We start from the raw sequence: 23483 nt of genomic DNA on the forward strand, positions 1-23483 counted from the left end.
CTGGCTCCCTATTAAACATTGTATACATTTTTAAATATTGCTGATTACTTACAAAGCACTAAATGGTTTAGCTCCGCAGTCCTTGAGCGAGCTCTTAACGCATTATAGTCCTTCACGTCTATTGCGATCTCAAAATTCCGGCCAGTTGATAATACCTAGAATATCAAAATCAACTGCTGGCGGTAGATCCTTTTCCTATTTAGCACCAAAACTTTGGAACAGTCTTCCTAACATTGTCCGGGAAGCAGACACACTCTGTCAGTTCAAAGCCAGATTAAAAGACACATCTCTTTGACCTAGCATTCACATAATACATTATAGACTTCTATAATTCAATGTTAGGCTGCATAGATTAGATCAGCCGGAACCGGGAACACTTCCCATAAATCCTGATGTACTCGTTACATCATAAGAAGAATGGCATCTACGCTAATTTTAGTGTCTTTGTTTATCCCGAGGTTTTCCCGCAGCCTGCCGGATCCAGACCTGACGAAGGACCTTCGCCAGGACCCGATGACAACGCAGCGATGAAGTGCCAACTAGTCTTTACCACTCTACAGATAAAGCGTTTTCGGGAAATTCGTTTTTGGGAAATTTGTTTCGCGTACCTACCCCGAAGTGACAAAATAAAATAAAATTCTGTATCAAAATTTATAAGGAAAGACCAGTACTTTGTTTAGGCTTGGTTTGTAGGGAATTACAAACCTGCGCACATATATTCAAACGCACATAACTATAGAACCAATTCTTAATGTGCATGTGAACGCCATCAGCGTTTCTCACAGGTTCGCGTTTAAAGTCTGTGTAGAGAGAATGGTGTCGTCTTAGCGGCCCCTAATTTAATAACAAATGATCGGTGCGACGGAAGCGAATCAATCAAAACTAACTTTAGCTGAAAAATAACTTTATTAAAGAACCGCTATAAAGCCAAAACAATCTCTGTTACCTTAAATTATACGTTTATCTCTGTAAAGCTGCTTTGAAACAATATACATTGTTAAAAGCGCTACATAAATGAATATGACCATCTCTTCTCCCTCTCCTTTTCTTAAACTCTCTCCTCCTCTCCTCTTCATCTCTTTCTACCCATTTCACTCTTCCTCTCCCCTTCCTCAACTCTCTCCACCATCACGTCTTTCTTTGCCTCTTCTCATGCTTATTCTTATTTTTTTTATTTGCATAATGTTGTATAATATCAAGAAAATGCAATTACCTGCCTCCTTATTTATTATAGATGCCTTTTTGTTGCACATATTTAGCCAATGTATTGGATATAATGCGTTGCATTCAATGTTGTTATTTAATTTGTTTGTAAAAGATGGCTTATATTGTTTTGGCATAGATGTACAGTAAATGGTTATGTGTGAATATGTGACTGTGCTAACCCATGTTAAGACGAGCAGAAAAGTGCGATTATGTGTGTGCACTAGAGGACTCCTACAACTTTAAATGAACTCAGCCATTGTAGTTGAGTTTACTGGAGTTCAAGGACATGAAGAGGTGGACCGCTTGCACCTGCCTGGAGAAGGATCTGGGAAACTTTGGAGGAGTGTCAACCTAACGCTTGTTGTAAACAAGGAGTATAAAAGACTGATGAACTGACTGCCTCTTGGGATACTGATACGCCAGAGCCCCCGACGCCTAGAAGCCCAGAGCTGGGGACAAGAAACCCCAAGCAGAAGAGAAGAAGCCCAGAGCTTACTACACCATTGTTTCAAAACATGACTATTGTATTTTATACTTAAACGATTAAGTTGTATTCGCCTTTTATATTTTCGTTTATTATAAAAAGAAAAGTAACCAATTAAAAGAAATTTAATTGATTACAAAATCTGCCTACTGAGATTTATGATGCTGGAAGACTTTTAATGAGAACATACCACAGAGGAGTCTTCTGACCAAATTGTAAGTACCTTTTGAATGCTTACGGTTTAGGTCAGATTTGACTTTCTTTACCTTACCTGAGAATAATAAATAAATATGTAAAAGGTGTTAAGAGTAAAGTACACACCGTAAAACATGGCGCCCAACGTTTTAGGGGCATTGATCCATCGATCCCTGGCCACGGTCGATCGAGCAATGCTTGCCCATTCGCTTCCGCACTCGTACGCTTGAGTATAGGAGTACGAACTTTGAATGCTAGTAAATTACCAACTAAAAGGCAACCTGTAAGACCCCAACAATGTTAATAATCTAGAAAAGATTATTTAAAGGAACAACCCAGAAAGGGTTAAAATAAATGACGTCTAAGAGAAACTTCTGGAAAAGATAGTATTTAAAAATACAGACCCAGAAAGGGAGAATATTACTGTTATAATAAAGCCCAGAAAGGGCAAAGATTAATATATAAAAATAAAATTCCGTGAGAGTGGAAAAATGAATGCTATAATGCATACCCAGAAAGGGCAAAGATTAATGTAATAATAATAAAACCCAGAAGGGTTAAAACAAAAGTCGACTAAGAGAAATTTAGCCAGAAAGTAATAATCTAGAAAAGATTATTTAAAGGAAAATCCCAGAAAGGGTTGAACAGAGATTATTTATAGACAGCCCAGAAAGGGTTGAACGCGCGTAGAACAAATAACTTTATGAGCGAGAGCCGTAAAGATTGAGAAAGCCATGAAAAAGGAGAGACAGAAAGTCTCAAACGGCTAGCCTCAGACAGTACGAGGCACAGACTGGCTAAAAGATAAGACCTGTTAGTGGAGGACGCTTCGCTTATGACAGGGCAAGCAGTAAAATCCAGCAATGTAGATATTTAACATGAGGAGATTCTCATGTATTAAAATGAAACCTAGCCTTCCAGGCAGACACAACGGTTTTAGAAAATGGAACGAGGCTTCTCTATAGAGATAGACTGAGGTAGGTCTAACATGAAGTGGAAAAATTTGTACATGTAATAACATTACAGAATAAGACTTCTAGACAAGGAATAATGGTTAATAATGATTAATGACTGTTATTAAACAGCTAAGAAATGTTTTTCTAAATATTACGAATGATAGAGTGCTAAAAAGAATTTAAACCACCGGACTTGGATAGACAGGCTATATATCAAATTGATATTAATATCTTTAAACAAACAGAAGAAATGCACCTAACATTGTCAGAAGACAGTTTTATGAAGTGGAAATATGCAGGCTAAAAGGAGGACTTATAATCTGTAACAATATGTGTTGAGAAAAATGGGATGTTATCTGGCATATTAAAATACAAATAAAAAGTGTAATGAAAGTATAATTATTGGTCCTGGAACAGCCAGGATGATTTTATTGTAAAATAGGTGTACCGGTTAAAGAGACAGAGTCTGTGAGCATAGCTCAGACTCGAAAAGCCAACAGTAGTGCGTGCCAGATCGTCTCCCACACTGTATTACAGAGAAGAGCTCGTACTTCAGAACTTTAGAGGCTGAAAGATCTGTAAAACGATAATTTATGGAAACTTAAGGGAGGCACTGACAACAAAATAAGTCAGGTAAACTTTATTTTATTATAAAGTTAAATAATAGTTTATGATGGAGTGAAAATGGTAATTGAAGGAATATAATTGCAAATACCAGACAATGAAGGAAATGGGAGATAAACTATTAACAATAAACTTGTTAACAATGCAAAGAGTAACAACTTTAGAAACGGGAAAAGATGTCCCGCAAGGACTCTCTCGGCGGTCTACGCCTCCGTATGAGAGTTTTACAACAGAGTCAGGGTGAGTTAGAGGGTTCAGAGAACTCCAATACCTCTGATACACAACACCGAAAGTGAAAGCAGGAAATCAAATAATATTATGTTAAATGTAGCTATTATATACTTTTAATATTGAATGATTAGTCAGAGGTTAATGTAGTAAATACAGAGGACTAAATACAAATATTCTGATAGAAAGAAATGTAGTAGGATGCTTTTAAGAGGAAAACAATAAAAATAATAATAATTTAAAAAAAAAATATAAAAAATAAAAAATTGTGCCTATAGAAATTTTACTTACAGAGATATAAAGACAGCCAGTCTATAATGGGAACCCATTTACTGAGGGTTTAAGTAGAAAAGTGACCAAAAAAAAATTAGAACAAGTAATAGGTTCATTAAACACAAAAAATTAGTTTCTGAAGCGAGACTTAGGTACCGTAAGAAGTCAGTAAGAACTTCAAAAGACAAGAGAGCGTTAATATTGGTAAAGAGAAGTTTCAGAGTCCAGAAGAAGACATGGAAAAAGACACTGGGACTTTGAATATGCTAGTCTGACTTTTAACCCAAAATTCAATGAAGAATAGTTCATAAGCAGGAATATTAGACTTATAAATCATGTCAAGTCGTACTGCAAACATAAGTAAACAGGTAGGAGTTAAAAATGGCATAACCATATAGTGCCTATGCTGACAGGAGGTTAAAGCATTAGAAAATGCATATAGGTGAGCTGAGATTTCGCTACAAGACAAACGTGTATCTGTCTTAGATATAAAGACAACTATAATGACCGTTTACTCACCCGCTTCGGATGTTATCACCCGATTGAATGGACATTATCAGTGGTTATCGGCCCATTCGTATGGGCCAGTAGGCCCCTACTGTACGTGCCTCCTAGCAGGTGCAGTAGGTTGTTATCATCTATTCACATCGCTGATCAGCATCATACAGGAAGACTCTCGATCCAGTCCCCCAGGAATACAGTCCGCCGCCAGACCTCAAACCTCCAGCGACTTTCAGGTAAAATGACAGAAAATTAAGACATTTTCAACTGTTCCTATCTAGTTTATGAGCTAAAAAAAAACACACATTTTTAAACATCTGTTATATTAAAGCTATAACAAGGTAACATAAAAGAGTTTAAACGAAATACCAGATATTGTTTTTATCGATTTTTTTTTTCATTTGCATTTACTGTATTTACCGGTCAAGCTAGCATTACAGTTTACTACAAAAACGTTTTTTTTTTTTTTATCGAAACAAAACTCTTAGTTTTACTAACAATTTAGCTTCCACCATGGCTAACTAATGAGTTAAAAAAAAGTTAGCAGATGAGAGGAAAAAACGATTTATTACACCGTGAGTTTCCTGTAAATTACACCTTTTAGCCTTAAAGGCGTTCTGTGTAATGACTACACTGTACATATATTTTGTATCTGCTTCATACAAACTCTTCATTCAGGCTATATCATGCTCGTATAGGCCTACCTACTGTATATAGTGATAGTGAAATCAGGTTTGTGGTAGCTCTATTTTGATTTATGTAAGCTAGCAACAACAGGCTAACAAAAATGCATTACTTGAATTAACCTTGAACTTGAAACATAAAACCTATACACAGGTCTTTCTATCTGTCTGCTTTCCTGCTTATATTTCTCTGTACTTGACTTTGTCCATCTCATTTTACAACTTTTTGATTCCCAGATTAGGAAAAACTGTTCCAAGATTGCAGTGGTAAGTTTGTTTATAATTTGTCCATAATGCATTATTGTAAATAAGGTTTTAACCAAGCTGCATGGATTTAGTGGGCTGATTGTGAAATATGTGTAAAGGCAAGTTTATATCCATTTATATTCCAGGTTGAAGATGGCTCAGAGAGGTAGGCTACTTGTATTTACTAATCTAGAAGCCTAAGTCTAGTGTGTAAAAGAAAACTGGTATGGTGTGCAAAATCCACTCTTTCCCTCAGCATTATGTTTTTTTAAATAACTGGTTTATTACTGACTACCTTTTTTGTTGTTTCTTAACAAGAGCAAACAGAGATAAGGGACGATCAGAGAAACACTCTTACATCCTTCTATAAGGAGGGAATGACAGGTGTTGGCTCGCCCTTGGTACTACAAGCTGTAGCAGCAACCGGTCTTGACATCTGTGTCATACAAGTAAGGGTTACTTGTTGCACTAATACACAGCTCTTTAAAAGTAATTCATGCTGTATTACTTCTACTTTTACAAAATGGAATTATTTTTCCTGTCTAACGGGTTATAATCCCATGTCATTCATTTTGTTTACTGTCTTTCAGAACTGGATTGGAAATTACAAGAGATCCCAAAAAGGTTCTGAGACCCGGCCCTCAAAGCCAAAGTTTTACACTCGGGATTTGTCACCATACAACCTTTTTTGCAGGGATGTTCTCCGAAAGAAAGGTGAGAGGGACTGTTTGTCATATTAGAATTTCATGTTGTCAATTTTCATCAGTGGTTCACAAGGGTCATGAAACTAATGTTTAGTATACTATTTGGCAGGCACTTTACATGTAGAAGTTACATAGATTGATATAAGACTGGTCTGTTTGTTGATGTATTTACAAATTATTGTTTGAAAGGTGGATTTCACAATCCAAGGGCAAACCGAGGTGTCAGACACATTTTCTGCAGACTGTTAAGTGTTAAAGGAGAACTCCGGTCAATTTTAACATTGAGCTCATTTGTTTGTACATTTGGAGTGCTGTCAATACAGAGAACAACAACAAAAATCGGTGTTGCCTACACCATGTTATCCTCTTTTTAAAATTTGCACCCTATTGACTTCAATAGGGCAAGTTTTAAACCTGCTTTTAGCCTCTTAATATCCTTGATGTGTCATTACAAGTGCACAGCCAATGTGAGTGATTCCTTCAGAGTGAACACGGTGAATCTGACTGCAGTAGATGTGAAAGATATGAATAAAAATGATGTTATTTCAGCCAGCGCTCATACCTGTATTTACATCCTGTTTTCGGTTGAAGTCCATAGTAATCAATTGTCGAGTTCACGCGCATATGTTTAGTTGCCTATGATCACGCGCGTGAACTCGACAATCGACTACTTTGGACTTCAACCTAAAACAGGATGTAAATACAGGTATGAGCGCTGGCCGAATTAACTTAATTTTTATTCATATTTTTCACATCTACTGCAGTCAGATTCACCGTGTTCACTCTGAAGGAATCACTCACATTGGCTGGGCACTTGTAATGACACATCAAGGATGTTAAGAGGGTAAAAGCAGGTTTAAAGGAGAACTCTGCAACTCTAGCGAACTCTAGTCACTTCTTTGCTGATTTTCCCTTTTGTTGTCGCATGTTTTCCCCACGAGCTCCCCCTACAGCTGTGGGGGGGTGTATATTTCACAACATGGTCGTAAAAAACTCACTTGCGGCGGCCTCCTCCCCCTCTCTACCGCTGCTCATGTGCGTTTGTTTTGATTGGAGCAAGCCAACTGTATCGCGTGGAGCTATGTCTACCGAGTTGGGTAATCTGGTAATACATCATACATGCGTGTGTGTTTATGTCGAATTGCCGTAAAGCAGTTTGTGTTTCGCGCTCGTTCTCGTTCTAGTTCTCGCTTCTCACGAGACTTCCAATTTCTATCTTGCCGGGACGGTAGTCCCCAAGTTGCAAGGTTGGTTTTCCGCCTGGGAACGCTGGGGGGAGCGGGGAAAGTCACCAATATCACCAGAACAGGTTGTTTAACCATCCAAATGATTTCTAGACAGTTTTATTAAGTTAAAAAAGTTACCAAGTTCTCCTTTTAAAACATGCCCCATTTAAGTCAACAGGGTGCAAATTTTAAAAAGAGGATAACATGGTGTAGGCAACACCGATTTTTGTCGTTGTTCTCTGTATTGACAGCACTCCAAATTTACAAAAAAATGAGCTCAATGTTAAAATTGACCGGAGTTCTCCTTTAAGTTTACTGTGCATTCATTTTTCTTCAGGGACTATGAAGGATATAAAAGGCAGGTGGTCCACACTAGAGGAGAAGCAGAAAGACAAATATAAACAGGAAGCAGCAGCGCTGAGGGCACAAGGGCAAGACCTTAGCATTGAAATGAGGGAGCTCAAAATAAAAAAAAATCTGAACCAGCTGAAATTACAGGTTTGGAAAGAAGGGAACTTAAAGGCAGGGTCCATGATGTTTTTAAAATACATTTTTACAATATTGATTTAATTCCACTTCAACAACTGTTTGTGACCAATTAATTAGAGGATCTATCACAAAAGACATTACTAACATTTAGTAACCTAGTGAACATACAGGACTGAAAAACACCAACCAGTCATTTCACAAGGATGAAGAAATGATTGAATGGTCATATGTCAATCAAAAACAGTTGGCATTGGTCCCTCCCCCAGACGGGTCCAAGCATTGCATGTTACTGTACTCTGGACGCGTGGTTTCGGGGCGAAGTCTGAAGAAAGGGGTTTGGACTTCTGAATTGTATATTTTCTAAATTTAGCTTGCTCAAGCTGTTTTTCCAGAAACTTTGACCCTGCCTTTAATTTGATTTGATAAGTGGTATTGTTGTAGATTTAAGGATTATTAACCACAAGTGCGAATGGAGCAGAGCACAATGGCTGTTTGTGCTCATATTTTGATTCTTTGATGATTCAGCATTCACACCAATTATATTCTCCACATTTTTTCTGCACATCATTTAGACTCTTAATGTGTAGTAAATGTAATTTCCTTAAGCACTTATTTCTCACAATATTTTCACCCAGTAAAAGTGTTTTCATATAGACTGCCATGCCCTGTTATGAGTTGCTTCTTCAGTATATGTTGGAATGTTGGTATGCATGTTGGATTTTTTTATTTGATATTCTTTTTTACCTGAAAATGGTAAAGGTGTCCAAACTTGAGGAGTTGGGTGTTGAGACGGCCATTTTATCTTTTGACCGACAAAAGTCTGGCCTAGAGGTCTACGAAGTCAGCAGCAAAGGGGCAGCTGACTTCCTTGACTCCACAGACACAGCAAACAACTTTGCACTGCACTTCAAAGGTGATACTGTTTTTATGAAAAACTACACAAATGGCTTGTAATAGTGCAAAGATACGTAATACAATTCTGTTAGATAAATGATATGGTTTGTCCTTACGTTTGCAGCCAATTCCTCTTGCACTACCGACAGCACCACCCACAGCAACAAAGGTCAAGTCAATGACCTGGTTAAGAAAGTGCAGGACCTCTTCAATCAAAGATATAGTAAGCATATTTTCTAACTTTTTTTTAGGCAAATGTGAAAAATTTATAAATATTTACATATATTGATGAGCTAATATGCCTCCATGAATCTGTGGCATTTTAACCTATAGCATACAATCTTAAGAATTACATGTTTACAATCTATGCACTGATTATAAACAGGTAGGGAAGTCGGAATTGTCAAACTGAAAACTTGTGTGCATGCATGAGCATATTCATGTCTTTCAGAGGAGGCTGGAGGTTCTGGAAGGCTCCCTTACCAGGCCTTGTTAAAGGTGAACTAAGTAACTTTTTTTACCTTAACTGAACAGCTTCGGAGTCATTGGAATGGTTATATTACTTATTTCGGGTTGAATGGTGGTCGTTTCGCACCCCCTTGGTGCCCGTGAGCGGAAAATACGCACTTGCAACTGTGAGCCGGCGGGCCGCCGGACGCCGCGTCAGGAAGTCTCGCGTGATATCAGGTCTCGCGATGTAAACAATTGCTTTACGGCCAAAAGAAATCTGCTAAAATGCTGTCATTATTGCGCTCCCTCACGCTGTCCGAACCCGAATGAAGAAGACGTTTTAAAGAACGTCCCATCTGCTTTGATGTCGTTGATCTATAGCCTCTGGTGTCTGAGAATCAACAACGAGTTTTTACAACAGTGTTGTCAAATATCTATTCCGAAGCTGTGGGGGGAGCTCTAGAGAGAAACCTGCGAGCAAAAAGCGAGAATACAGCGAAGAAGTCCCGAAGCTACTGAGTGCTGCCAGAGAATGTCTAATATGGCGAGAAGTTTCACTCTCACTACACTTCCGGCTTCTGAACTGGTTGCAGTTCCACTCTGATTCCATATGAGGGCGCTCACAGGACGAGTGCAGAATGAATGGAGGTCAATGGCGGTATACCCCTCAAAATCCACTTTTCTCAGGATATAATTTTTTGTCTAGTAATTTGAATGTTGTATTCGAAAGGAGATGCAAAGAAATTACACATTGCTGGGTGTTAGATTTTTTAGAGTCACTTATTTGATTTAAAAAAGTCTTTCAAAATGTCAATGACGTCAGAATGCTGACGTCATTAGCAGAATGCTAGCGTGTTATGGGCAACAACAACTCAACCTGTAAGAAATCAAAACGACATAAGTACTCGTTCATTCAACTTTCGACCTAAAACCCATGTTGAACTTGCAAAATCTACAATCACATCTGAGATTTCTCAACGGCAATCGGGTGAAAGAGACAAATTTAGCCGTCTAGCCCCATTGACTCCCATTCATTTTGCACTCATGGCGAGCGCCCCCAGTGGAACTCTGGTGGTACTACAACCAAAATTCGGTACAATAGGGCTTAATAGGGAGTGGACAGGCTCTCCGTAGACGGGCTCTGGTGCTGCTTTAAACTGAGGCCTGACGGTAGTTGGACTGCCAAATGGCCTTGGTCTAAGGAAGCCATCTTTTTATGGAAGACACCAATTAGATGCCATTTTGAAAAATGCTGAGCAGATTTCATTTGAAATTAGTAAGTCATATTTAGACTTACTAGTGGCAGTTGTATTTCTGCATGCTATTTCGCTCTTTGAACACTGAGCGAATAATGAGGTAACAAAAATATTACAATATTGTGCAGGGCCATTATAAACATCCCAAACTGATTTTTGTGTTTTGTTCCAGAATCAAAATTATAGTGGAACACCATTTTTAAGGCACCTCTCCAGATAGTCTTTACATAGTTAATTATGATTTTGGAGACTGTTATTGCCCATTACAGTGGTTTACATTTACAAACTATGAAATTAATAAATCTATTCCTTTCATTGTTGTAACTTATATTCCCTGTATGATACTATAGGTACTATTTGATACTATTTATACTATATGATACTATTTTTTCCTCCAGCAATTACGTGTCATGCATATCCTTCATACAGTAAGTGTACCTTTTTTGCCTTAACATATAAAGCAGATGCGACACAATGCAGTCCAACTGGGATGGGAGAGGGTGTTCTTGAGGACATGGACCCAGAAGCCACGGCAGACGATATCCATACAAAGGAAGGATGCCAGTCAGTGGAAGAGTTACTGCAACCTATGTGTGGAAATGGTAATTATTTGTAACTGATTTCTTTTTAATGCCAGTGGCTACAACCCAAATGCGTTTTATTAGATTGAGATTGGTGCACAGACAAATGCTCACAAAACTAACAGAAAAAGAGAGAAAAGCTCACAAATTGTTTAACCATATTTATTTTTCAAAAAGAAAAATGAATATCACATAGGTCTTCGCATGCAGTAGGGATCACACCTACAGCGCAAAGAGACGTCCAAACGGCGCATATTTTAAGTGGTTTCTGGACACCTAAATTACATCCCCTACAGGTTCACAACGTGACACCAGACGACTTCTTTTTTCCAACGTGTACTGAATGTCAAGTATTGATGTCCACATTACTTCTGTATAAAGGCTAATTGTGTCCAGATTTGGTCAATGTCAAATTTAGTATGTTTTTTAATACAATTTGTGAGCATATGTCATGGAATCATTGAGATCTGGTGACTGTGGAGGTTGTTGGAGGACAGTGAACTCATTATGATGTTGAAGAAAGCAGCTGGAGATGATCTGAGCTTTGTGAAATGGTGCATTATCCTGCTGGAAGTAGCCATCAGAAGATGTTCCACTGTGCTCAGAAAGGGATGGACATGGTCAGTAGCAATACTCAGGTAGGCTGTGCTGGTTAAACCATACCACGTTGGGACTAAGGGGCCCAAAGTGGGACAAGAAACCCCCCCACCACCATTCCAGCAGCAGCAGCTGAAGCGTTGATGGGCGGCAGGATGAATCCATGCTTTCATGATGTCTCCAGCAGATTCTGAGCCTACCATCTGAATGTGGAGCTGAAATGGAGACTCATCAGACCAGACAATATTTATTTTCTGCATTTTTAAGACCATTCTCTGGAAACCCTAGAGATGGTTGTGGGTGAAAATCCCAGTAATACTCAGACCAACAACCATGCCACATTCAAAGTCCCTTAAATCCCCTTTCTTCCTCATTCTGATGCTCAGGTTGAACTTCAGAAAGTCTTCTTCACCATGTCTACATGACTACATGTGTTGAGATGCTGCTATGTGATTGGCTGGTTAGATATTTGTGTTCATAAGCAGTAGCACAGCTGTATATAATAAAGTGTCCAGTGAATGTCAATACTAACACTGCTTACTGTATCCAATAGTCATGGGTCATATAAATGCTGACAAATTGGATTACAAATTTTCCATTAAGGTACAAGATATGTATTGAGTTTTTATCATATTGTTTTATGTACTGTAGGTGCACAGCAGATAGCAGAGAACTTCCCTAGAACTTCTTCAGCCACTTATGTCGTCATGATGACTGCAGATGACAGTATGTATTCCACAGCAAATTATACATTATCCTTGCAACCACAAGTCTTATTGTCTATTGCAGAGTCTTCATATGAAAATGTTTAAGTTAAATTATTTTAGGATAACATTTATATGATACAGCACTTTGAGACTTGTTTCACAGAGGTAAAGTGCTTTATGTTGAGCTGGCCAGTTGTAACAGAAATAGCCGCCTTTGAGACATTATTTTAAATATGTTTAATACTTTTGGTTGGTTGATTGATTGATTGATTACAAAATGTACATAAAAAAAACGTATCTTTTGTTTTTCCTTACTTCCTTTTTTCTTGGTAGGTCAAGACACCTGCTGTGTCTGCCACATCCATTTTGGTGACAAGAGAAAGAATGCTACCAAAAAATGGCGTTCATGGTCACAGTGTACAGTGTGTCAGTTCTGGTCACATACTGCATGTGGTTTTAAAAGCAACATGTGCCAACACTGTCAGTGCTGAAACACCTAAAATAAATGTCTTTGTTGTTTTGTTTAAAATGTTTTTTGCATGCCTTTTGTAATCATTACACAGCATGAATTAAAGTTTCACATTATTAAGAAGCATGGTTTTAGTCATTTCTTTACATGTATGTTTGTATACATGTGAACGGGGTGGGGGTGGGATATTTTTGTTTTAGGGCGTGCTGTTTATGTTCAGATGTGTGTGCTCTGTGCAGTGCGTGATTGTTAAACTGTTAAAAATAAAAATAAAGATATTGTTGGAAATAGAAGCATGGTTTACTGTGAATTGGGGAGTTATTTGAGTTCATGTAATGCACACTTACAGAATGTTTATTTTTTATTCTGAGAAATTCCTGGAACATAAATGTTCTCAATCTCCACCACCACAATAACGTTTTTTATTCACAGATATGATGGATATAAATGGTATAAATCGTAATACATATAAAGTCCATGTAGTCTAACAATAAATAATACATCGGTTATCACACTTGGACAGCCCCGCTGTCCAACTGCACTGACACAGGAAGACTCCCGATCCAATCCAAAGACGGTGAAAGAAATCCGACAGGTATCCCATTGGCTGCTCTTAGTGTCAATCTGAGACGTCATGCGGAAGTGGTAATTTATTAAACGTTTTGGCACGAATATCTTAAATAAACCGACATATTTACTTTTTTGCCTCACCACAGTAACTTAGTAAATGGCTGTTCGGCTCCATAATTTGTCTGAAAAATAAAGTAACCATATGTTTTCACGACCCTATCCACCACAGGAAAACCGGAAGACCTAACTTACCAGCCTACACCAAGCGGGAAGGAAGTCGACCGGAAGTTGAAGCCGGCCGCGTGCCACCATCTTGTAGCAGAACTTCACCTGCTGTTAGCATCTCATTGACTCCCATTCATTTTGGCGTCACTTTGACAGCGAATAACTTTACATCTGAGGCGTTTAAAGACTCCATTTGTCCATTATTTATTTCTAAAGAAACACGACAATGTATAAAATGCTCCATTACCTTGTAGCTTACGTTATGGCCCCGTAAAAACAGTTTTTGTAAAAGTAGGCTAACGATTGCGTCATAACCACGCGACTCTCTGTCGCACAGTATAGAGATTACCGTATAGACAGGAGGAGAAGCTCGCGGGCAATCGGGGAGACGTGGAGGCAAAATGACAAAATAATTAATCAGAATACCTAGCAAAAGTTTCTCCTGCTCCTAGCTCATGGACACCTCCTACCCACGCTCTCCGTCTCTGCAAGATTCGGAAGGGAATGATTCAGATTTCTCATGCCACAGCCACTAGAAGACAGACGGGTTGCTTACGTCACATCTACGTCGTCAAGCTCAGTTTGAGTCTGCGCGTCAGGAACGGAAGTCCTAAAAAAATCGCTGAAAATGGGCTTCAAATGAGTTCCAATGAGATGACTCTGTCCATTTCTTATACTGTCTATGGCCTACACCCATGTTAATTTATAAAAGATAATATATCTAAAATAATCCATCATATTCACATTTTACTAACATCTGTCATCTAGAGGCAGTGTAATCACTAGTTCGGCTATATTTGGTCTTTGATTTATGCAATAGATATATCGTTTTGTAACCCTAAAATTGCATCTCGGTCGGACCCCACAAGAACTACAATCATGGCGCTGACATGTTTTCACCCGCATGGCGCGGCCATAAGTATTTGTAGTTTTTACATAATATGATTATTTTGCATCAAACTTGAATTTCCAAATATATAATTAACAACTCATCGGGTGTTTAAAGGGACGCTGAATGCAACTGAGGATTCAGATCTTAAATATCTAATTGCAAAATGGGTGAAATTGTATTTAATCCATATTTGACAGCGCCCCCAGGTGGTGGATATAACACATGAGATATTACATGACAGTTCAGGTCAAGAGCTCTCTATAACAGTTGGTCCCATGGTTTTAGCCCTTTTTGTTGGTAAATTATAAGCCTTCAAATATGCACTGAGGCCAAGGTTCAAAGCTCATTCTTTCATAGAAGGAGCCCAGTAGAGTCTTCATACTGATATATGTTATTCTCCACATTAAGACCTTTTCAATTATGTATTTGGTTGAGTAAAAGCCAAAGTATTTAATTTTTCTCATTTCATTGACAGATCCATTCAAAGGCTTACTTTGAGAGAGCATTTGCAAACCGAGTATATAGAATTAAGCGTTCAGTTTTTTTTTCTTATATTTTTTGGATATATATTCCAAATTTAGTCACTTTTAGAGTTATAATATTGGTCAGAACACTAGGTCATTCATATAAGCTGGAAAGAAGGCCTGATTGGGGTTGCCACACAGTACAGTGGGTACGGAAAGTATTCAGACCCCTTTAAATATTTCACACTTTGTTTCATTCCATTTGCTAAAATCAAAGAAGTTCATTTTATATCTCATTAATGTACACTCAGCACCCCATCTTGACAGAACCCCTGGCCAAACCCCTTGGATCTGGCCAAACCACACACAGAAGTTGTCCAGGTCACACGTAACAGCATTCTAACAGCATATGACAGAGGATTCAATTCAGAAATGTTGACGTTGTCCATGTGCTTTTTAAAGGCGTGGTGCAAACAATATAGCAGTGGCAGGCCGCCACAGTTGAGTCACTGTAGAGGAAACACTGGAATGCATTTAAATACCAGGTCAGACACACTTAGGGCTGACCACTTTGTATCAGTGAGAGCACATGTTAATACTGGGTCTGAACAGGGCCACTGCAACAGTTTCCTACACCAATGTGCCTTGTTATTACATATCAGTAGACAAGACACTGAATTCTTACTTGAGATTGTAGAACTTTATCAACTCCTTAATGTAGTCCCTTTTCCATTTAGAGACAGTGTCTGGAGATCAGATGAAAATGTTACAGCTATATTTCTTTTTCTTTTATTTTGTCAGGTATTTTTTTGGGTAATTACTGTAGTTACATTTGCTTAAAACAATGGTTAAAACATTCACTTCAGTTGCTTACGTATTGGTTTTGGTTTCTGTTGGGACAGCTCTATCTCTCTTTTCTTCCATCTCTCAATGTGTTGCTCAGAGATCAACACTAAAAAAAAAACAAATAAAAACAAACAAACAAAACAACCGACTGATCAATTCTACATAATACCACTATGTGCAAAATGGTTGTAAATTAAATGGAAAATTATATGATCGTAAATCTTAATCAACACAATTTTTTACTGCTTCTGCTTCTTGTGTGCAATTTACCTGGTGCCTCTCTGATGACAGATGAAATGTCTTCTTCAGCTAGAGTTGATAGTTTCTCTGCTTTGTCCAGTTTTTGCAGGAGGTTCAACGCTGCAAAGAAATACTTGAATTTACTTGCGTAGTACAATTTGTTCAAGCTAAACTCCAGAAAATATAAAATGTGTACAATTTAAACCAACAAGCACAGTGCGTTAAACTACTAGCACTGATTTATGACATCGCCATACTATGGTAAACTAACCAAGGTCAGTAGATTTTCTCCGTCCATAGTGCAGAAGTGCATCAGTCAGCAGGTCAAGCCGGTGAGTCATCTCCTTTGTGACCCTGGCGAATCTTCGGAGGAAAGACCACAGTCTCTCCATTCCTTCCCCATCAGTAAGCCCAAACCCACTAAGCCGTCTGGTGCTGTACTTGATCTGTGATTAAAGCAAAGTCGTAAAATATCACAGAGATTGACACAACCTCTCACATTGTCCGCAACAGCACGGCTGTGAAACAAGTTTAGAAAACGTCAGGAAAATGTTAGATTCAAGATTACTTTCAGGCCTTTCTACTTTATTTAAGCAGTGCAGTGGACAGGAGAATGGAAGCTAAACAAGGAGGGAATGAAGTGATCCACAGATCCTGACATCTGTTTAAATCCAATGGTATTACCTGGCAGGGCAGTTTGTGTCCATAAATGTGAAAAGCCGGCACAGCCAAGGAGATGTTGGGAGGTATACCCTCACCTGATTTCTGTTTGAACACAGTATGGCAGAGCTTTTATTTGTTATTTTAAGATCTTTTAGAAAATATTGAAACTTTACACAGAAGTTTAAAAAAGAACTCACGTTCAAATGTGAGGCAACAACACAGGCAATATCATAGACCACCCGCAAGTGTATGTTCTTCTTTGTGCATCTTTGAAGAAGCTCATCAATGACATACAGGGGATAAGCTAACCTATAACAACACAAAACATGGGAATTCTGATGCTGAGCTCATTTAGTAGTATGTTGTAATATTGCCCATATACATATCACAGGTTAATACACTTCTATTCTACTATTCAGTATGTCATAGACTTGCCGTTCTCCTTGGCTCATGTTTACAAACATCAGTGGGATTTCATGACGACAGGAGGCTCCAAACACTCCTGCAACATCAAGCTTTTTCTCTTTTTTTTGTGATCTCAGCATGTTGCCAGCCTTGAAGTTACTGCAGTCCTGGGATAAGGAAAAATGCAGATGGTTATGGGAAGACTTAGGTGTTTTTCTATTAGTTTAAGTTTGTGATAAAGTATTCTACAACTGTGACTAACCTCGTGAGGCTTGGAATTATCAGGATGTGAAAGCAGATATTCCTGTACATTATTTTCAGCAACAAACATGCGGGTCCCATGTAAGGGCTCAACTAGGCTTGTCCCTGAGCTTTGTTTCCTCACAAGGCCAAAGTTGGCATCCAGAGTTACTATCATATCTCCATCCACCTAGGAAACAATAACTTGAGTAATTCTGGTTTTGTATCTGGTGCAACAAAAAAGATAAAAGATGCACAAGTTCCCTCATTCATACTCATACCAGGCTGGTGAACATATACTGTTACCGTTATATCAAAATGTAACACTTCACATTGATTCAATTTGATCATTTCATGGGAACTGCAATCAAGTAATCTAACATGAACTAAGCTAGGAGAGTAGAACCCACCTTTGGACATGCTGGGCACGTGGTCCCATCATCAAACTGAGGGCAAATATCCACCAAACTCCTTTGTCGGAAGTGGTGATGCCTAAAGTGGGATATGGATTCTCCCACCAGGGCTCTGTAGAGTGCGTTAACCTATGGTATTAACCGCATCAGCAAAAATGTTACTGAAACATCATTAACATTAAAAGCCAAAGTAATACTTTGCATGGTTCATTACCAAATTATAAATATAATTATAAATATATTTCTTATAAAAAATGAAAAATCAGCAATCTTCTTTCATACAACTGTAAGATCCTAGATGTTTTCGTAATGATTTACTCTTCGTTGTGATATATATCTTGATCTGAAATGTTGGCGTCACAGATGGGACTTCAAAATTACCTCTGCAATCTGACTCACCTCTGTAGGAGTCAGATTGTTTCTCCAGCGCAGAGTGTTGCAAAAACCCTCAACAGAAACCTGACACTCCAGTGACAGACAAACAAATAGTTCCAGTAAAGGAATGGAGAAGGCAGTTTGAGGCTTTTCAGCTGTTGCTGGCCAGAGCCCATACCGCAGAAGAGTGCAGGCTTCAGGTTCACACTCGCACATATCTATAGGGATGGTGCAGAGACGTCCTGCAAAAAAAATACATAAAAACATAACCAAGGAATACAATAAAATAGTCTATTGATAATGATAGACAATCTTATTGATAGACGGCAGCATGGCAGTGGCCATTTGCACTCATTGGCCCAGGACAGCTGTGGCTACACAAGTAGCTTACCATCACCAAGTATGAATGAGTGAAAGAATAATGGATTCAACGTAGAGCTCTTTGAGTGTCTTGAAAAGCGCTATATAAATCAAATCCATAATCATTACTATAATGTATATTAACACAGACACTGTGTCACCAGTAACCTGATATGTTATTACTGGAAAATTGCACATCAGAAGTGTGAGAAATTCCTACGAGAACGTCATTGCTCAACATTTCATCAGCCTCTCTTTTCTTTGGTCAAGGAAATTAAACACATGACTTTTAACATTATAAAATGACAAACCTGTGTTGACAATGACTTTTATATCTTTCCTGTACACAGCATGGTTTTCATGGCCCTCGGGTAAATACAGGAATAGCCCCTGGTAGGATGGTTCATAAGAAGAATTCTGAAAGAAAGATAACTTTAACTAATAGTTTTGGAAATGAGTAATTCAAGACAACACAAATTGTAGTATTGTGCTAAAACAAGATTTACAAATATTTTGCTATATGTATATGTGTGAGTGAATGCTGTTGTTCATACATTCCATTTATCAGGGACGTGCAATGAATTGTGGTGAGTCCTCCTCAGACAGGCTTCACAAAGGACTGCCGTGGTGCTGCACTCCAAGCACCTATAATCAGCATGCCGTTGGCAGACAGAACACTTGGAAGTTATTGGTGCTGAAGTTTCAAATGAAACTTTGAGCATGTCCTCCTTGACTGTATTCCAGGCATTTAGCTCTCTCTTCTTCGCCTTACTGTACGCAGTCTCGGAAGATGAACTACAGCCTGCTGCTTCATCTTGTTCTGATGGAACAAGTGTGGAGTTCAAAAGGCCTGTTTGTTGGGAGCTGGGCTTGGGGATGTCTTTATGTGTAAGGTAATGAACCTTTACACAACCATTGATATTCCTCCTCAGCACCTGTATCTTGATGTTTCTTAACCGTGTGCCTTTCAATGCTTTTCCCATCTCTGGAAAAAAGGCAATAAAGACACATGCATGACTAATGGGTACAACAAAAGCTAGATTTTTGTTCCTTAATGTGCATGATGTATTAAAATATAGGCCTAGATGTCACGAGTTGTGGATGGTGAGGACCTAAATGCAGCAACAAAGTCAGGAGGCAGGCAGGTGGAGGAACCAAGTTTTAATCAAATAAATGTAACAGACTACATGGAAGATACAGGGGGAAGCAACATGGATCTGGCAGGGAAATAAAGAAACCTAGGGGTATATGTACACTGAGCGGCTAACAATGAGATAGAAACCAGGTGTGACAAGGAGCAGGAAGTAACAGGACAGAATGCACAAGGGAATGAACCAACAAAATAAAAAACAGGAAACAAGACTAAGGCAAAACTAACACAAAAGGAACACAACACCAAAAAGCCGGGAGACCATGACATAGATACATAACTAGATAGATAATAAATCAAATAAACTTACCACTGCAATCTTGGAACAGTTTTTCCTAATCTGGGAATCAAAAGTTGTAAAATGAGATGGACAAAGTCAAGTACAGAGAAACATAAGTCAAGTCAAGTCAAGTCAAGTTTATTTGTATAGCGCTTTTCACAATACAGATTGTATCAAAGCAGTTTCACAGTATTACATTAAAATAATACAACAAAGTTTGTTTCAAGAGGAATTTATTGATTGATAAATTTAAATTAAATATCCCCAAAATATAAGCAGGAAAGCATGTTTATGTTTCAAGTTCAAGGTTAATTGAAGTAATGCATTTTTGTTAGCCTGTTGTTGCTAGCTTACATAAATCAAAATAGAGCTACCACAAACCTGATTTCACTATCACTATATACAGTAGGTAGGCCTATATACGAGCATGATATAGCCTGAATGAAGAGTTTGTATGAAGCAGATACAAAATATATGTACAGTGTAGTCATTACACAGAACGCCTTTAAGGCTAAAAGGTGTAATTTACAGGAAACTCACGGTGTAATAAATCGTTTTTTTCCTCTCATCTGCTAACTTTTTTTAACTCATTAGTTAGCCATGGTGGAAGCTAAATTGTTAGTAAAACTAACAGTTTTGTTTCGATTAAAAAAAACAACGTTTTTGTAGTAAACTGTAATGCTAGCTTGACCGGTAAATACAGTAAATGCAAATGAAAAAAAAAAAAAATCGATAAAAACAATATCTGGTATTTCGTTTAAACTCTTTTATGTTACCTTGTTATAGCTTTAATATAACAGATGTTTAAAAATGTGTTTTTTTTTTTAGCTCATAAACTAGATAGGAACAGTTGAAAATGTCTTAATTTTCTGTCATTTTACCTGAAAGTCGCTGGAGGTTTGAGGTCTGGCGGCGGACTGTATTCCTGGGGGACTGGATCGAGAGTCTTCCTGTATGATGCTGATCAGCGATGTGAATAGATGATAACAACCTACTGCACCTGCTAGGAGGCACAGTAGGGGCCTACTGGCCCATACGAATGGGCCGATAACCACTGATAATGTCCATTCAATCGGGTGATAAGAGATATTCCTAGATAAAAAAATGAAAAGATAGTATTAACTAAATAATATGAATACTACGAAGTAATAAATAAATATGTAAATTACGTAAGTGGACAAACAAACATAAATAGAATATTTCATATTTTATAGGCTATTTTAGTCTTGAACAAATTTTTTAATAATGCCTACAGCAGAGAAAAATACTTCAGTAACTTAGAACAGGCCTTGGTATACGCTGATAAAGGTTCAAAAATGGAGATGTGACTGAGACTGAACTATAACGGGTTTTCTACAAGAAAACTTTGCTACTCTAAGGTAAGAAAATATAATTTATTTAAAAATATGTAATTAAGGGCTAGCAGCAAGAAATTGTTAATTCATTTATTAAAATAACAAGATAAGGCAAGGCAAAGCAAGCTTATTTATATAGCACATTTCATACACAATGGTAATTCAAAGTGCTTTACATATAAGAAAATATTATAAAAGAAATAAGAATAAATATTACAGTTTAGACAAAAATAAAATACTGTACAAACAGTTGGACGAACAGATAAGCAAGAAGGATGAGCTATAATTAGTAAAAAGTTAATTATAACTATACATGAAGTATGGATTTTTATACAGAAATTTATACAAAAACTTATATTGTAAACTTCTTAGATTAGGAGAGCTGTTGAAAATAGTGAATTCAAAGAGCATTATTAAATGGAATGTTTAAGTTAGCGACAAGATACAATGTTGTGGACCGAAGGAAAAAAGCTGATAGATGTTTTATTAACATCTGAGAAACTAAGAATAATAGATGGAAAATGTATCTAATAAATACATTTAGATAAGAGAGGTCTATACCAATTGAAGAAGTTGTGAAAGAAGGCAAAGCTGTTTTTATGTATATATAGGCTATATATATATATAATTTTTTAATACTATTATACTAATGGCAGAAGGTTTTAAAGGAGTCGAAATACCTACCATTCCAGCCGCTCAAGATAACTAAGGAAACACCCTGGACAGTGAAATTTAGAATTAATAATTTGATTGAGGACTCAATAAAGCAAAAACTGTTTAAAAGCTGTAGAAGTTGTGTTAAACAATTGCCTAGGAAGTCAAGTTTGGGGATTTAACAAGTATATATACATAAGATTATTAATGTTTAACGAGTTTGAGTTTAAGAGTTTTAGGTTTTGTAATTTGAAGTGGTTTACGCATAAAATACATAGCTTAATGGGTTACATTAAAGCATGTTATTGCTAGCAAATGATGAAGCATTACATATAAAAAAAAATAAAAAATAATTTATTAAACTAAACAGGAATAAGCTGAAATGTTAGTGCAATTAAAGCAGCCGTGTGAAAGACGTTGAGTTCTAGGAAAAATAACCAACAAATGTGTTGTAGTTTGTGCCGAATGTGTGAATATAAAACCAGCTTTACCCAAGTATTAATAATAATACATTTAGTTTATATAGCACCTTTAAAAGTTGCTTTCTCAAAGCGCTTTACAGGCAAACACAAGAGTGAAAACTACACATTTAAAATACAAATATAAACAAATAAAAATGGAAAATCAAGTAAAACCTGAAATATGTTTTAAGAAGAGATTTAAGTCACTAAAGTGTTGCTTCACTGCTGCTGTATTGTCAGTAACTTTACCCTAAGTATCTAGTGCAATTATAACTAGACTAATGAGATAAAAACATTAGGGCATTTGAATATCGATATTGATAAAATATTATATCAATTAATAAAATAAAATAATAATAAAAACATACCTTGCTTCTGAGAAAAAGTTTAGCAGTTCTGTGCAAAAGATATTCCAAGTTGGAATTTCTGACGAGGTCAAAAGATATGCTTCATCTGACAAACAACTACAGTTAGAGAGCCTCAAATGTGGAAACATTGCAGTGAGGAAGAAAAATAAAAGATAAAAATAAAAGCAAAACATTATAATAAAAGGACGATTGATATCTTATGTTGTAACAACTATTAATAGCCAGATAAAAAGTCATAAAAAAGGAAAGAGGTTTCTTAAAAACGTACAATTGTTTGTAAAACTATGTGCACTGAAGACTGAAGATTTGAGTTTGAAGTTAGAGAAAGCAGCATGTTAGGGGGAGTAATGTTTCTCCTGGTACAGCCTAGCACACAGCTCACGGGAGTATCTCAAGGTCACTCAACAGGAGTTTTACCAGACAAACCCAGCAATACATGGAGAAACAGGGTTTGATTTAAACTGTTTTGAAAAACGGGAAAATAGACCGCCAGGTAAACTAACTGATTTAGCTCTAAAGCTTTAAAAAATGTTGGGGGGACTTAACCTCTTATATAGACTAAGCCTTTTTCTGACCCTTTTAGTCCAACCAGACAATTTTAAAGAAAACACAGTGATATGATATTAATACAGCTGATAAGCTAGCTTGACTTAGAGAAAAGTAGAGAAACGGAAACAGAATGTATAATATATAACAGATATTAGACCAAATTTAACACCTTAGTGAGAAATTAATCTTTGAAGTTTTGACTGA

At 37.3% G+C, this 23483-nt stretch overlaps 2 protein-coding genes across 5 annotated transcripts; one reads left to right on the forward strand and one right to left on the reverse strand.

Annotated features, from left to right (window-relative positions):
• Positions 1-4583: 4583 nt before the first annotated feature.
• LOC309481154 (uncharacterized protein) lies at positions 4584-12910 on the forward strand. Of its 2 annotated transcripts, XM_082145994.1 has the most exons (12): positions 4780-5042; positions 5388-5417; positions 5543-5562; positions 5715-5845; positions 5987-6110; positions 7664-7824; positions 8575-8728; positions 8834-8932; positions 9161-9207; positions 10877-11017; positions 12245-12319; positions 12634-12910. In XM_082145994.1, exons 3-11 carry the CDS (start codon positions 5550-5552, stop codon positions 12257-12259), a joined length of 885 nt encoding a protein of 294 aa, XP_082002120.1. In that variant the 5' UTR covers positions 4780-5042; positions 5388-5417; positions 5543-5549; the 3' UTR covers positions 12260-12319; positions 12634-12910. The 2 variants fall into 2 exon arrangements, with proteins under 2 accessions (XP_082002121.1, XP_082002120.1); XM_082145995.1 differs by lacking the exons at positions 4780-5042; positions 9161-9207; positions 10877-11017; positions 12245-12319; positions 12634-12910 and adding an exon at positions 4584-4703 and having other exon boundaries at positions 8859-9154.
• On the reverse strand, positions 12908-23078 carry LOC309480955 (uncharacterized protein). Of its 3 annotated transcripts, XM_082145721.1 has the most exons (16): positions 22731-23078; positions 20774-20984; positions 19923-19952; positions 19017-19447; positions 18774-18879; positions 18127-18344; positions 17725-17856; positions 17337-17504; positions 17105-17241; positions 16867-16978; positions 16691-16771; positions 16278-16452; positions 16037-16126; positions 15795-15872; positions 15606-15666; positions 12908-15443 (listed from the first exon to the last, which is right to left on the reverse strand). In XM_082145721.1, the coding sequence occupies exons 4-16, from the start codon at positions 19443-19445 to the stop codon at positions 15377-15379; spliced, it is 1854 nt and encodes a 617-aa protein (XP_082001847.1). In that variant the 5' UTR covers positions 19446-19447; positions 19923-19952; positions 20774-20984; positions 22731-23078; the 3' UTR covers positions 12908-15376. The 3 variants fall into 3 exon arrangements, with proteins under 3 accessions (XP_082001847.1, XP_082001848.1, XP_082001849.1); XM_082145722.1 differs by lacking the exon at positions 19923-19952; XM_082145723.1 differs by lacking the exons at positions 12908-15443; positions 15606-15666 and having other exon boundaries at positions 15673-15872.
• Positions 23079-23483: the final 405 nt, after the last annotated feature.

This window comes from Leuciscus leuciscus, assembly GCF_965113295.1.
Source record: "Leuciscus leuciscus genome assembly, chromosome: 1".
Taxonomy (NCBI): Eukaryota; Metazoa; Chordata; class Actinopteri; order Cypriniformes; family Leuciscidae; genus Leuciscus; species Leuciscus leuciscus.

Excerpts from the sequence above, each read along its gene's own strand:
- LOC309481154 (XM_082145994.1), top strand. Across the intron at positions 5,846-5,986 it reads TTGACATCTGTGTCATACAA|AACTGGATTGGAAATTACAA; the intron begins GTAAGGGTTACT and ends ACTGTCTTTCAG. Across the intron at positions 8,729-8,833 it reads CTTTGCACTGCACTTCAAAG|CCAATTCCTCTTGCACTACC; the intron begins GTGATACTGTTT and ends TTACGTTTGCAG.
- LOC309480955 (XM_082145722.1), bottom strand. The coding sequence starts at position 19,445 with ATGGGAAAAGCATTGAAAGGCACACGGTTAAGAAACATCAAGATACAG. Across the intron at positions 18,345-18,773 it reads AAAAGTCATTGTCAACACAG|GACGTCTCTGCACCATCCCT; the intron begins GTTTGTCATTTT and ends TTTTTTTTGCAG. Across the intron at positions 15,444-15,605 it reads ATAAAGTTCTACAATCTCAA|TGTTTCCTCTACAGTGACTC; the intron begins GTAAGAATTCAG and ends AATGCATTCCAG.